General features: G+C 32.4%; 1 protein-coding gene across 1 annotated transcript; it reads left to right on the forward strand.

Annotated features, from left to right (window-relative positions):
* Window positions 1-1,630: 1,630 nt before the first annotated feature.
* Window positions 1,631-13,728, forward strand: LOC126772544 (circadian clock-controlled protein daywake-like). The gene is made up of 5 exons (XM_050492943.1): window positions 1,631-1,688; window positions 1,859-2,081; window positions 2,349-2,479; window positions 2,821-2,976; window positions 13,577-13,728. The coding sequence occupies exons 1-5, from the start codon at window positions 1,631-1,633 to the stop codon at window positions 13,726-13,728; spliced, it is 720 nt and encodes a 239-aa protein (XP_050348900.1).
* The last annotated feature ends 2,646 nt before the right edge of the window (window positions 13,729-16,374 follow it).

Consider the following 16,374-nt stretch of genomic DNA (forward strand, 5'->3'; position numbering starts at 1 on the left):
AATATTATTTATTGCCTTTCTTTTTGTAAAAGCTAGTCATGTTTCGTTAAAGCATGTCAGTTTTCCATTAATATATGAGCTGAAGTTGTTAATAATGAAATATTACAAGTAAATGTCATTTATAATATAAACTAAATATTCAAAAACAAAAAAAGACTAGATCTCTATCTAGACTAGACTTAACACAAGATTCTGCCAATCCAAAACAAAACATAATTTATTTACTGGTAAGGCTTTATACAAGCCTGCTGGGTCGATACCACCCACATATTTAACCGCCGAACAGTAATACTCAGTATTGTTGTGTTCTGGTTCAAAGAGTGAGTGTAACTACAGGTACGAGGATCATGATATCGTAATTCCCAAGCTTAGAGGCGCATTGGCTATGTATATAATATATGGTTATAATTTCTTACGGACTACTAAGGACATCGGCGAGCTCCACATACCCCCACTGTTCCCGTGGACGAAACGCGTAATCCGTTTTTCCAGCGATAAAAAAGGGGTGGTTCTATTCTGTTCTCTGAAGCACAAGGTTTCCTAATAAACATGTTATTATAAATTAATATATGCACAGAAAGCAATATTTTCAAGATGTTGTTCAAGATTATTAAAACTTTTATAAGCGAAATAGAAGTAAGACAATAAAAAATTTAGCTGTACATGCATATTAATTGATTAATTGCTACAGTAATTATTATATACTTTAATTTTAATATTAAAGTGAAGGGATAATTTTATTAAGAATTGTTTTACATATATAATTTAAATAAAATAGTTTCGTAGTGTCCCGTGTCAAAAGTAAAAACTACAAATATTGAAATAATAATAATTGAGACAACATTTATTAATGTTGCCGAAAAATGTTATTTTGTAAGTCAACAATTAATTATCTTAATTCTAAGAATATTCTTAATTTTTTAGTTGATTCGCAATCATTGTTTGGGCGAAATATGCTTTCATTTCATCGGTCAAAAGTATCATTTAATTTTGAATTACAGATAAATGTTTGCGCTGCTTGTTCGCTTCATAATTTTTATCCACGCCTCATGTTTTTGACGCCATTCATTCATTCCATAACATAAGAAGAGCCCAATGTGACGCTTCACGCCCCACGTTTCCTTTACGGCCCTATTCACAGGAAATCAGGAACAGTCTATCAAGTCACCACCTTTGCCACCGTCACAACTATTTCGTGTCTTTGTTACTTGAAAAAATTATTGTCTATGCCAAATTATGAACTGATGATAAACAAAGGATTTTTTATAATAAAATATGTAATAACATTGGTACCAAATCAGAACATACTGTTTGTGCCTGTACGTATGTGAAGCAATGACTACTTTATATGATATAGGTTTTGCAAAAAAATTTGTCCGCCATAATATCTGCGCGAATGCGTTAAATCGTCTACTTTGAGTATGAACACTGAAATCAAAATCGTTCAGGAGGACAACATTTTTACTGGATGTTTGCCGTAGAAAAAAATACGGAACGCTAAAAATATACCAATTAAATAATAAGTGCAGTTAATAATTATTTTATGATCATCGAAATGTGTTAAAATCAATCGATATATAAAGCCAGACTTGAGCTCGGACAAGCGTAAAGTGAATATTGTTGGAAAATCATGAAGTCCATAATTTATTACTTAACCTTTTTAACTCAATTATCTCTGCTTTTAGCAGGTAAGTATATGTTTTAATGTTATTTTGTTCCTACAGATCAAGTTGTCAGCGACTCTTAACTTTGTTAAGCAGTTTTATTCCAACAAGTCTTGATAACATAATAGCTTTTAAATATCTTTTGGAAAAGACTCATATTTATATATTAATTTTATTATTATTTTGTTTGTTAGGGCCACCTGTTAATTTTAAATGTCTAATATGGGATACACCTTGTTTGACCGGGAAGGCGCTGGCTGTATCGACCTTTATTGCTACGGCTATTCCCCAGCTAGGTACAAAAGCTCTAGACACGATATTTATAGACTCTGTGTACATCAATGAAGATGGATTAAAGTTTACCATGATAAATACGTACGTGCAAGGGATGAAGGATGTGATTATTGATAACGTCAGGTCAGTTTCAAATGTTTTAATTGTAGATTACATTAATACAAAAATAGTTTTGAGTCTCTTATCATTATTGTATTCTGTAATAAAATGTTATCTTAGAATATTACTGAGACGATTGAATTGAAATATTTATCTTATAATATTAAACAGTCGCCATTCTTTGATGGAGTTTAATTACAAGTTCTAGTTGTACTCTTGTAATTTGTAGGTTTTATATAGGTAGGTTTTAACAAGTAAGTTTTAACAGGAAAATGTTTGTTTATATTGCAGCATTGATGCAGCTTCAAGGGTCGTCCGATTATTATTTCATACTAATTTTAAAGTTATGACTTCATACAAAACTGATGGATATTTGTTTTCAATGCCTTTCTATGGAGAAGGAATCTGTACAACGAGATTAAGTAAGTTTTGTTGAATTTATATGATCCACTGAATTTATTAAAAAAGTACTAAATTAAAAAAGCTAGCTCGAAAATTTAATTAGGTATCTAAGTTAATTAAGTTGCTGTTTTTATATTTTTTAAGTTCTATGGTTTACTTTGTATAATTATCAAGACTTTTCTCTGTATCGGGTGTGGAAATAAATATTTTATCTAATTATGTTGATTTTAACTTTTTAATATTCCTAAATTTCGTTTTTTTTTTAGATTAATAGAGCTATTTGTATAATCATCGTTATTTGACCGAATTAGATTAAATTATGAGAGTTAGTGTTTTGACATTTAAATTTTATCGTTTATAGCGAACGTTCTTATTGATATGGCAATACCATTTGATATTGTAAAAGACGCTCAAGGAAAAGATTTTATGGACCTGAAGAATTATCAGTACGTATACGACGTGGTAGGTGGTGCTCAATATTATTTGGACAACCTTTACAATGGAGACGAACAACTAAGTGAGTATATCTAGATCTAGAATCTTAATAATATATAAACACTATTTACAGTACAGTAACAGCCTGTTAATGTCCCACTGCTGGGATAAGGCCTCCTCTCCGTTTTTGAAGAGAAGGTTTGGAGCTTATTCTACCACGCTGCTTCAATGCGGGTTAGTAGAATACACATGAGGCATAATTTCAATGAAATTAGATACATGCAGGTTTTCTTACGATGTTTTCCTTCACCGTCAAGCACGAGATGAATTATAAACACAAATTAAGCACATGAAAATTCAGTGGTGCTTGCCCGGGTTTGAACGCACGATCATCGGTTAAGATTCACGCATAGTATTTCACCACTAGGCCATCTTGACTCACTATAAATAAATATAATTTGTTTTTAAGATTCTTGGAGAGATAAATTGTTTATAAGTCAACCGGTATTTAAGGCATAATAATAATCAAAAATAAGTATATTATATATATAGTTTCTTAGCATTAACTGTTATAAAAATTCTTATCAAAATTGTTTTAAACTGCTTTTCCTGTGGCAGCGATAGAAGAGAACGTATTTCCAGTACGTTACAAGTTATATACTGCCCAGCCAAGAAAGCGACTTCTATTTCCCCGTATATGTTTTTGCCTCCAAAGATCTTAACATGCAAAGACATCCTTATGTATACATAGATGCAGTCTCACGGAGATCTGTGGGATATTTAATAGTAGATACAGGCATATTTCAAAATCGGTGACTTTACGGGAAACTGCTTGTCATTACGCATAGGCAGATGTAATGCAAGTAATCGGTTATACTTGAAAAGTAGGTGAAAAATCTTTAATTTTAAATATTATTTATTATAATCGTGCATTAACAAAAATAATGGATTTCCTTTACAACAAAAAGAATTAGTTAAGAAATTACAAATTTTACTTCTTCCTTAATTATTTATTTTACTTCATTTAATTGTAATAAATAAAATAATGCTTTTAAAAAATATTAGATCAAATTTTAATACACTTGAATATTCTTGTTGTTTTATATTTACGGTAAGCTAAAAATTTCACCTCCGCCTCGGACGCAAAACTAAGACACCTAACGAAAGTTAAGACCAACAGCCGAGTAGTCAAAAAGTCAAATACGACTAAAAAATCCCATAACTCAGTGATTGTGTTAATCCTTATTACATATACATACTGACTACCGCGTTGTGGAATGCAGATGTACTCTCTGCATCTGTCGTAATATACCTTGCGCAGTTCTAACTTGAGATAATCCGCCGTGGTCACCGGTCAGTTGGACATCATTGCCATATAAACACCAGCTATCACTTTTTGAAAAAATGATACGAGATTATATATATACTTAAAAAAACAACTGAATTGATTTGTTTTCTCAACGCACTATTATTAAAGTTTTTAAGTAAAACAAAAGCTCATTTATATCATCTTGGTCAAAGGTTTATTATAGGAGAAGGTAACAAGGCCTTGAAGATTTTGAGGAACAAATAAGTCTCAGAATTATATTCGACAACTATAGGTTTCGCCACGACGTGCTCCTTCTCCGAAGACCACGGTATAAATTATCATCTATACAAAGTTACCACATGAAAATATTTGCAATCGGCCATTATTCCCGCGGTCTTCGATTATGATCCATATATAAATATTTTATAATAATGTGCGAGAATTTTCAATCATATGTATTCGAATTCATATAGTATAAGTATTCGTTTAAGCAAAAATATATTTGTTTCAAATATAAAAAGTATATTTTCAATTTTTTAGGTAAGACAATGCATGAAGCTCTAAATCAAAACTGGAAATATCTAACTATAAAATATGGAAAATATTTCTTTGACAAAGTGAACGACAAAGTCTTCAATTCACTCCGAAGCCATATGCTTTCAAAACCCTTGGACGCAATTGTTACATACTAAATAAATAAACGCAAGATAATATTTGAGCAAATCTATCAATATTTTAAACTGATAAATAAATGAAATGCATTAAAAAATAATGCTTTTTATTTTATTTTTTAAATCAGTCGAGCAAAATAAAACACCTCATTTCCAAATCCACTGAATTTCTTCGTTAATGGTTCACTTGATGTTAAGTGAGCAGCATTTCCCGTACATATTTAAACCTTTCCATACCATAACAGATACCAATTAGTATCTGTGATATTATAACAACATATTTTTCCATGATTGTTATTGCATTTTAACAATTGTTATTGAGATTCTGATGCATATGCAAACCTGTAACTGTGATAAAAATCAAAACTAGCTACAGAACAAGTTTTATTTTGGAACATTATACATTAATAATATTGCATACTTTGGGTAATGCAAACACAGATGTTTTTAATATTACCAATTATTAAAAATAAAAATAATGTGTTAAAAATATTGATGACATATTATTCAGTATAATATTATATATAATATGAAAATGAAAATTCTTAGCGTCTGATTTTGTATATAATTTGTAGTTGATGATGTAGTTTAATTAAATGAATGAAAAAAATCTACGTTACGAACTAGAAATTTTCTTGGTGGTGAGGCTTTGTTCAAAGTCGTCATATTATTCGTCGTATATTTGGATAATCAATTTAATTTTTTTATGATAAATTCAAGTTACTTTTTTAATATTGTAAGATCAATATAATATAACTCTTCTAAAATTGTGGTTTGCTCGTAAAAACTAGCCAAGTCAAATCACTAGCTTTAATTTATCCTTTTTTTATTCGCGGAAAAAACGCACTTACTCGTTAATATGATGGGGGTAAACGTCACGGGATCACTTGCGCATATTACCGTGACGCCTAGACGGTTGACTTGCTTATCCGGCCTCTAATACTAGTTGGGTTCCCGGAATACAGAGAACCCAAATAGAACAGGCGACGCTTACAGAGGGAGAAATGCGCATAGCGCCTTTTCCCCGGTCTTCTTCAGCAGATCAGATTAGCAGAGGCACTTTCCTCACGCTGCCACTTCCCAGCCTCCTTCTGCGACATAACACTCTCGCAAAAGGCTATCACTATCGCCATCCAGCACTTCTTGCTGCCAAGCATCGCATTCGTCACGCTCGTCGAGCTTCAATTTATCTTACATAATCTGCTTTGTATAATTAATTCGTCTGCTTAAATTAAAGAAGTCACATTTTAAATAAGAAATTGACTTTTAAGTTAATTTTAAAATGTTATATGCTTTTATAAATAAATACCAGGATTATCTACAAAACTTGGCAACCATTTCGATCTCAATTCTTTTCTCTATTAAAACTATCCATCGCGGCTTCGCACGGGTGGAATAAAAGTTTACATAAAACGTTTATGTGGTAATACATATAGCTTTACTGGTTTGTTCAGCGAACGCCAGTAAAGCTCCTAGTCCGCATGATTTTTCACGACATCATCAACAATCACCGTTATATTTCAGCCAATTTACACAAAACCATAATGAATCGTATACCTAAACATTCCTCGTGAAGCACTCTGTCCATGCAGTTTCAAAGTTTATCGCGTTCAGACAGACATACAGATAGACGTGGCGGAAAACTTTGTTTAACGATATATTCTTAATTTTAAACATTGAACTTGGCTCTCATTTTCAGGGAATATTTGTTACAACGTCATTTCTATGGACGGTGGTGATGACGGTGATATTCTACAAAAAAAAAGAACCGGAGACCAACTTCAAATTAAATTAAATTTGTATAATGAATATATACAAGTGCTTGTAAAACCCTTGGACAAAGTATGTATGTTTTTCATTTTCTTCAATAGATCCAAAAAGTAGTGGAAGAAGTACAGTCTACATCAACCAGGCCTATAAAAAGAAATAGGTAACTTTAACGTTTAATTGACGTGATATCATTGATACCTTGAATAAAATATCATATTCATTATGGATTCGCGAAAAAATTACATTTAGAATGTCAGCGAAGTTGATATCGGAATTTTGGAAGTAAAATTAAAGTAGTTAAGTGGAATAGTGTTGTAGTATGAATATATATTTATATTAATCAGGAACTGTTTTTACTGCATAATTAGATTTGGCGGGAAGTTACAGCGATCGTTATTATTGCTTGTTTTATTTTATATGGAATAATTTATTGTTTTTTATAAAATAATAAGGTTATATTTTGTTGCATCTACAATAGAAGTTTTGATGAATATGTGTGTGACGTTGTTAAAAGTTTGAGTTTTTCTAGCAATGTTAAAAATTGATACAGCTGGTTTTATAGTATGACCACCGGTCTGAACAAGACATGTTTAAAAATAAAATAAAGCTAAGTACATATTTTCACAGTACATCCTAAATATGGGGGGTTTTTACCTTAGTCACCACGCTTGGCAGGCGGGTTGGTGACCGCAGTGGCTGGAAATCTTTCACTAATAGCGCTGCTGCCCGCTATCAGGATTTGCATTTTCGGATTCCAGCATTTGTGTGGTTATACCGCCACGATTTCGGTCGCCAGCCTGATAAACAGCCTGAGCGATTCTTCAAGACAAGTAGGTCTCGGGATGAACATTGAAAAGACCAAAATTATGGCAAACCGTCATGTATCCCCGAGACCAGTGGTCGTAAATGGCTCTCCACTTGAAGTTGTGCAGGAATATATCTACCTGGGCCAAACTATACAACTTGGCCGGCACAACTTTGAGAAGGAGGCTAAAAGAAGAATACGTTTGGGCTGGGCGGCATTCGGGAGGTTACGTCATATTTTTGAATCGTCGATCCCACAGTCGCTTAAGACCAGGGTCTTCAATCAGTGCGTCCTACCTGTAATGACTTACGGTGCCGAAACATGGACACTTAACCGTAGGACTGGTCCACCAATTTAGGGTCGCTCAGCGAGCAATGGAACGCGCGATGCTTGGGGTTTCTCTGGCAGATAGAATCCGAAATGAGGACATTCGCCAGAGAACTAAAGTCACCGACATCGCGCTTAGAATTAGCTCGCTGAAGTGGAAGTGGGCTGGTCATGTCTCCAGGCGCATTGATGGTCGATGGAGCCGACACGTGTTGGAGTGGAGACCACGCTTAGGCAAACGTAGTGTAGGACGCCCTGTGACAAGATGGGCCGACGATTTAAAAAAGGTGGCAGGTTCGGGATGGATGCGGACTGCCCAAGATCGGGATGGTTGGCGTTCTATGGGGGAGGCTTTCGTCCAGCAGTGGACGGCAAAAGGCTGAAAAAAAAAAAAAAAATCCTAAATATGAGACCGCTCGCTCGATAGAAGTTCGCTCGTTAGCGATGATAAGACCCGTATCATTATAGTCTCTATTGGTAATGTGAACTTATTAAGAAATAACAAAAATATCGGTGTATAAAACTGGGACTATAGTAATAAATTATCGGTAATAAATTATTGTAAAAGTATACTGCGACTTCCTTTTTGTTTAATACTTATTTTTATACTTAGGTAGTTTTGGGTATATGAATGCAGTTTGCTTTTAATATCATAATCATTATATTATGAAGGAATAGGTAATATTTTTTATAAAAAAACCTGAATATCTGTTTGATTCAAGATTCATGCGGAATAGTAATTATATGGATTATTTGTCATGTTTTTTACAAATACTATTTTTTTTAATAATAACAATCGGTAATCATTTGTTTGCATGATTTTTTTATCGTATGTAATAGTATATACTGGTGGTAGGGCTTTGTGCAAGCTCGTCTGGTTAGGTACCACCCACTCATCAGATATTCTACCGCAATACAGCAATACTTGATATTGTTGTGTTCCGGTTTGAAGGGTGAGTGAGCCAGTCTAATTACAGGCACAAGGGACATAAAATCTTAGTTCACAAGGTTGGTGGCGCATTGGCTATAAGCGATGGTTGACATTTCTTACAATGCCAATGTCTAAGGGCGTTTGGTGACCACTTTCCATCAGGTGGCCCATATGCTCGTCCACCTTCCTATTCTATAAAAAAATAAATAAATAATAAGTAAATGTCCCCGTTATAGGTAAGTTTATATATTTTTACATGATAAATTAATGTTGCAGATTACACAACATGAAAAAAGTAATATATAACTCATTAAAGCGATACCAATCAATATGTTTCGTTACCTTAAAATGTAACTGTTAGCTATCTGCTAACAAAGATGAATGATTCTTAGTAACTTTGTCCTCTATGTGTTCCTAAATACTTCACCCGTTAGTGATAAAACTTTGGATGTTTGTATGAGACAAGATGGGCGGCAGCTAGTTTTTTATGAATAAAATATACAAAAAAAAAAAAAAAATAAGAACTGTGGTTAAAACAAAAATATTCAAAGATTCTGTGTGTATTCAATTTGTTCTAGTTGCCATACAAAATAAAAACTATAGTATTATAATATTACTATATATAAACTATATATATATATATATATACACTATATATAAACTATATATAAACTATAGTATTATAATATTCGTTTATATAATGTTATTGATACAGATGCTTCGAAGAGATGTTACAATTATACATGCTATTAGGAAATTAATGATAAAAAAACTATAAAAAACGATAAGCAACTGTGTATATTTGAGTTTTTATCAAGAGAAAAAGAATTGTATAGGCGCTTAGATAAAACCAATAATTTATTGTTAAACGATTTACGGAGAAGATCGCTGTACGTTTTTCGTCAGTCTGTTCATTATCAATTGTAGGTTCAGGTACCTACCTAACTTTAAAATATGTAAATTTATTATGAATTAATATTCTGTTTTTTTTTTACACATTTATGATTTTGTAAATCGTTAAAGATATCTTAAAACGGTAATAAAACTTTGACGCCCTTAAAGATAATATTAAGAAAACGAGACTAGGAGAAAATACCTCGTGTTAATATTATAATTGTATTATCGATCAAATGGAATAAATATTATTCGAGTAAAATGTTTGATGTATATTTATATATTTAATTTATTTGTTAGAAATAAAACAGCTTATATATATAGATCTTCAATTTTAGGTTCTATTATTTCTTTGGATATTAGCAATGATTAAGGAAACTTCAGGATTTTACAATGTAATTTGTGTTCTACCAAAAAGGACAAAATAAAATACTAAAAAGATAGACTTACTTCCTGCTTTATTATTGTTCAAAGAATTATCTTGTAAATTACATGTACTTGATATATGTACGGAATTCTGCCAAAATTAATTCAACATAGACGTGACTTGTTCTTCATGTTATACCGAAATATATAAGGCAAACTTGAAATTAAGTTACGCAGAATACCTACATATAGTGGATGTTCAATCATGGACTTTTTGATATATTTTGCAATTATTGTAATTCAATTAACAAGTACCCTAGTAACAGGTGAGAGTTTTTTAATTAAATTCAAAAATATTTAAATTTTTCTTAAGTCCTGTTACATAAACATACATTTATAAAAAACTTGAATAATATAGTAAGTGATGAATATTATTAACATACTATAAAATGTATTTATATAATATAAACCGTTGTATTCTAACAGGGTCAATACCGTTAAGATGTTTTCTTTAGAACTATAGTTTTTTGGATATTTTCGGTAAAAATACTGATCTTACTTCACCTGGTGTTCGATTTAATACGCTCAAGGTGTCAGCAGAAACATTGGACAAGGATGGTTGGTTTTTTGATACATCAAATTTAGAGTATCGAGGATTAGACGACGCCATTTTAGATTACTTCGGGTATGTAAATTATCCCTCAATCAGTATTAGAGTAAGGTGGGAAACTCCAAACTTTTTCTTTACGATAAGAAAGGGCTTATGACTATTACTATGACATTTAAAACCTCATCATCATTATCATCTTAGCCGGAAAATGTCCACTGTTGGACTAAGGCCTCCCTCAAGGATGTCCAAGATAGCCGGTATTGCGCCATCCGCATCCAATGGCTTTCCACAACCCTTAATTGTGTGTAAAATTGTGTTTCTTTTTTAAATTAACTATTCATATTTAAAAAAATAAAAAAGTGTTTGATGCAATGATTTGTATAAGGAATCCATTTTTAAATTTCATTTACCATTTAATATATTTACTAAAAAAGAAAAGTACTTGAATTTTTCTTAATAATCTATTTATAAATAACTGTACATTCATTACTTTCAAATAAATTACAGATTTAATTTAAGCACGAACGTTACGCAAGTTACATTCCACGCGGACGTACTGGCCTCTCATCTTTATAATATAAGAGGTACATTATTTGGGCTACCAATTCATGGGGAAGGTGTTATAAATCTCAGTAAGTATGAAGAGAAAAAATAAACTTTATATTATTTTAATTTACATTTCATTGGACAAAAAAAATGTACAAAAGGCGGGCATAATGTTATGTAAGAAAATTCTCTACCAGTAGTATCTTCAGGAAGTGCAGGGAGAAACGTAGGTGTATAAAAGTAAGTAAATGTAAGGAAAAATAACTCATACTCTTACACACCCGAATACATACAAAACATATGTATATGTATTTGATATATTAAAAATCTTTATTTTAGTTTTATTGATATCGTTGATGTTTCCAATGAAGATAAAAATAGTTGCTCAACTTGACGTTTAAAGGCGTCGCGCTAAGGAGCTTTTCTTATAATTAATTTTATATTTAGAATATATGCTCAATGTTGTTAATTAAAATATGTGTACACGAATAACTTTTCATTTGCTTAATAGCAAATTAGCAATTCTCATGCTTTTGGTGAAGAAATATAACGCGAGGATACATTTATTTCAATAATATATAGATTTATAAGTAATAATTAATTAAATATATTTTTTTATATTTACATTCATACTGTTAAATTTTACTAATTGTTTTTTTATATTTTAGTCCTCTTTTATTTATTATTAGATATTGTGTTTCAACATGTATTATTTCAGTTATATATCGCATTTATGTGTGTTTGAGTAATAGTTTAATTATATTGGTTGGCGAGAAGAGTATGCCTTAGGCATGAAGTCCTTATGAAGATTTGAATAGAAAAGAGAATATTATATATTTACTAAACATATAAGCTTTAGTTCTGGAATTAATTTAAAATTGCTCGTCTTATTTGTAATTAAACGTATGCCTTTGCAAAAGCCTTTTCAATGTTAAAGTAAATACTCCCTAATAAAAAAAAAAACATTATTGAATGAAGTACTGTGCATAAATTTTTCTTTCATTAATTTATATATTTACATTGTAGAGAATATTCAATTCGGTTTTATAATGCCGTTTGAGATTAATGAAGTAAATGGTAAAAAGTTTATAGAACTCAAAGGATTTGATTACATGTATGATGTAAGGGATGATGCTGAATTCGCATTAACGAGTCTTTACAATGGAAATAAGGAATTAAGTGAGTGTTTTTTTAATATAATTTTTTTTTGGGTAATGACCTTCTTGGAGATAGATTCTTAAATCACTTATTAGGTATTTTAGGGCAAAAATTCTCAGTCTAATATATATATTAGACTAATTGTAATTAATAGTTGTAGTCTATGGAGTTATGCAAAGTTTGAGAAGTTAGCTTAGGGATCGGGTTTTTTTATTTTATTTAATATAGGCCGCTGATGGTATGTGTTCCCACCGCTGATATTGGAGCTTTAAGAAATCACAGGACAACAAAAAATATGTTTGTAAAAACATTTTAAACGAAATTATCTAAACCGAATGTAATTTAGGGTGCTGAAATCATATTTCATATCAGCTTTTTTATCACCTACAATTTTTTTAAAATATGACATCAATTATATATTTAAAATAGTAGGGAAAAATTTAATATATAAAAATTAATAATTCTATTTTTTGTCGTCGCTCATAGGGGGGTTTTTGCCTTAGTCACCACGCTTGGCAGGCGGGTTGGTGACCGCAGTGGCTGGAAATCTTTCACTAATAGCGCTGCTGCCCGCTATCAGGATTTGCATTTTCGGATTCCAGCATTTGTGTGGTTATACCGCCACGATTTCGGTCGCCAGAGCCTCGTTCGTTGATTAGCAGGATGTACCACGAGCAGGTGAGGTTGACGGTAGAGAGCCTAGGTTGTTATCGGCTCCCCTTAAATTCTATTTTTTATTAAGTTATAATTTTCACTAATATCGCCAATGTATCACCGAGCTTCGGAATAAGGTGTTATGTCTCTTAAGCCTGAAGTTGCATTGGATCATTCATCCTTCATAGCCGAGATGGCCTAGTGGTTAGAACGCGTGATTCTTAACCGACAGTCGTGGGTTAAAACCCGGACAAGCACCAATGAATTTTCATGTGCTTAATTTGTGTTTATAATTCATCTCGTGCTTTAAGGTGAAGGAAAACATCGTGAGGAAACCTGCATGTGTTTTATTTCGTTGAAATTCTGCCACATGGGTATTCTACGAACCCGCATTGGAGCAGCGTGGTGGTATAAGCTCCAAACCTACTCCTCAAAAAAGGGAGAGGAGGCCTTAACCCCGAAGTGGGACATTAACAGACTATTACTGTTATTCATCCTTCAAATCGAAACATAACAACGCTAAGTACCGTTGCTTTGCACACAGGCGGGCTTTTACACAACCATAACACGAAGTAAATATATAATGTTATAAAAACAAAGATTTATTATAATTGTTTTAAAATATATTCATGTTTTACCAGGTGACTCGATGCAGTGCCTCATGAATAAGAATTGGCGATATCTAACGGTGAATTTCGGAAAGGTTTTTATAGACACGGTTGCCGACAGCATTTATAATACGTTCAGAAACTACATGCTCTCGATGCCATTAAAGGATTTCGATAAATGTTAAAAAATATATAGTATTTATTCTTCCTGCAAAAATGAATAATTACTATTTATATCTGCTTAACCTACGAATTATCAACCAGTTTAATATGAACCTTAATAATAATAGTTTGTTTATACTTATTATAATATTTTTATTTTAATATTTGTAAATAAACATTTTTGAATGATTAAAAAATACGAGTACGAGTATAAATTTGATAGTTTTATTTCCTGTTTTAATTTTTATCGTTTATTAAATGTCAAGGTGATATTTATTTATTCCGTTCGCAAAACTCGATACAATAAATCAGATGGTACATACATGAACACATATACATGTATGTAAATACGTGCTATCTAAATTAGATAAAACAGAAATATTAGAGACTAGCTGTGCCGGTTTCACCCGCGTATAACTTAAAGAAATCACTAAGATCAGACTTATAATATTTCAGTATACACAACATTTTTAGTTTTATTTTCTAGATAGGACAACAAACCATTGGCCATGAGAAAAACAGCATTTCCTTAAATCTATTCCGATGTACTTAAATGTTTTTCCCTGTGCTTTATTTATTGTAACTGAAACTGAAACTGTGTCCTTTAAAATTGAAAGGTCAATATGTGTATTTAAAATAAAAGTTCTTATTATAAACTAACCGTTAAAGGATAAACTTAACAAAAAAGTGAGAAAAAAATATATTCCACGACAAAACGAAATACCTATTTAAACTAACTTGTAAAGTTATTTACACACCGAAAACAAAAAACAACCTACTCAAGTACCTGTTGAAATATGACAAAACTATAAAAAGTACTAAAAACTGTATGATCTTATCTTCATATAATATTTCATAAGAATTATTACCATGTTTATAAAAACGACTTCGAAAATAATGCATTATTTTAGATTAAATTTGATTTACATTACATTACAGCATCGTAGATTGGAAGACATGACATTGAGTCGATCTACAAGTATCACTCTAAGTTCACCGATGAAAAATAACGCCTTAATATACTTTTTTAACCAGAATGACATTTCATGCTTCTAACTTTAAAATCACATACTTCCATACAACCATTTATCCTTTACCCTATACTTACGTGCGTGCTAAGCCGCGGGCAGTAGCTAGTTAAATATATAGTATCGAAAAACAAAATGTATGTTGCATACATTGTTATATGTTCCCCCCACACATTATGTGCGACTCGCCAGTGCTGAAGGTGCCGGAATACCCACTAAAAAACCAGCGGTACACACTCCGTCTTTTCGTCACGGAACGCTTGCGCACCCTACCGTAACGCTCCGACAGTTGGCTCACTAAAGCGGGCCTCCATTCTTTGGGGTTCCTGGGCTACGGAGTACCTTCCTAAACTCAACGACGCTTACGGCGGGGGAAGAAGGTGCGCCTAGCGTCTGCGCCTCGGTCTACTAGCTACTACCCTTATCTACCAAAACATATTACAAACGAATGCAGACAGAGGTATACCAGGTCCTTATTACCAAGGAGTATCGTGCGACTGCAAATAACCAATACTATAGGCAACAGCGCGACGACCGGCGCGCCTTACGTATACGCGTGAGCGCGTTTAACGTATTTCCAGCATAAGGTGAACCCTATTTATTAAGATTGATCACATGTAGATAATTTTTGGTGGTTTTTGTAGTGCTGTCATTTAATTGGTATTTGGTATTTTATATTGTTAAATAATTAAATATAATAGATCTCAGCTCAATTTACATTGGAATAATCTAAATCTAAGAAACTGACCATTTTTAACTTTGTTCTGTTCCTATAAACTATCAATCATCATCATTTTACAGACTATCATTTATAGGTAGTTAAAGTTTCAGCCAATTCAACTGAACAGTTAATTTATAGCACTTTTATCGAAAAAATGTGCGACGTGATGCTTTAAATTTACATAGCTTTTTTATTTATAAACCGATCGATATAATTTCTAATCTTAAAATTACTAAAACTAATATGGACACCTTTAACCAACACAACCGCTTAATTAATTAGAACTAGGCACTTATTGCAAAACTAATACAATTAATGATAAAATAAAAAGGACCACTAACATTATAAAAGCAACTATCTAATAATCGCCGCTCGCAATTGCCCGCACAAAAGTGAGTCTTTGGATTTATGTGTCTGACATAGCTTCTTTCTTCTATATCGATCGAATAATTTGAGCAGGAAATGTTGGCTATGTTTGGCTCTAATTTAATTTTGGTATGGTAATCAGGTAAGACGCATTCGGTGAAGACTTTCGTCTTCAAACATTGCGGTATAGACGACTTGAGGACTTGACGAAGGTTGCCAAATGCTGCCCATCCCAAGCGAATTCTTCGATCGGCTTCTTTCTCGAAGTTGTTCCTACCGACTTTTATTATCTGTCCTAGGTAGGTATATTTACTAACAACTTCGAGAGGTTTTCCCTTGACGTATATCGGTCCCGGCGCGACATGCCTATTGAACATGACCAGCATTTGGCAACCTTCGTCAAGTCCTCAAGTCGTCTATACCGCAATGTTTGAAGACGAAAGTCTTCACCGAATGCGTCTTACCTGATTACCATACCAAAATTAAATTAGAGCCAAACATAGCCAACATTTCCTGCTCAAATTATTCGTCTTACCTGCCATGACATACGGTGC

The sequence above is a fragment of the Nymphalis io genome, chromosome 12 (assembly GCF_905147045.1).
Source record: "Nymphalis io chromosome 12, ilAglIoxx1.1, whole genome shotgun sequence".
Taxonomy (NCBI): domain Eukaryota; kingdom Metazoa; phylum Arthropoda; class Insecta; order Lepidoptera; family Nymphalidae; genus Nymphalis; species Nymphalis io.

What these genes read in the sequence shown, in the direction of transcription:
- LOC126772544 (XM_050492943.1), top strand. Translation starts at nt 1,631, where the DNA reads ATGAAGTCCATAATTTATTACTTAACCTTTTTAACTCAATTATCTCTG. An exon ending in ATTATCTCTGCTTTTAGCAG is followed by an intron (nt 1,689 to 1,858) that starts GTAAGTATATGT and finishes TTTGTTTGTTAG; the next exon opens with GGCCACCTGTTAATTTTAAA. An exon ending in CAATGGAGACGAACAACTAA is followed by an intron (nt 2,977 to 13,576) that starts GTGAGTATATCT and finishes ATGTTTTACCAG; the next exon opens with GTGACTCGATGCAGTGCCTC.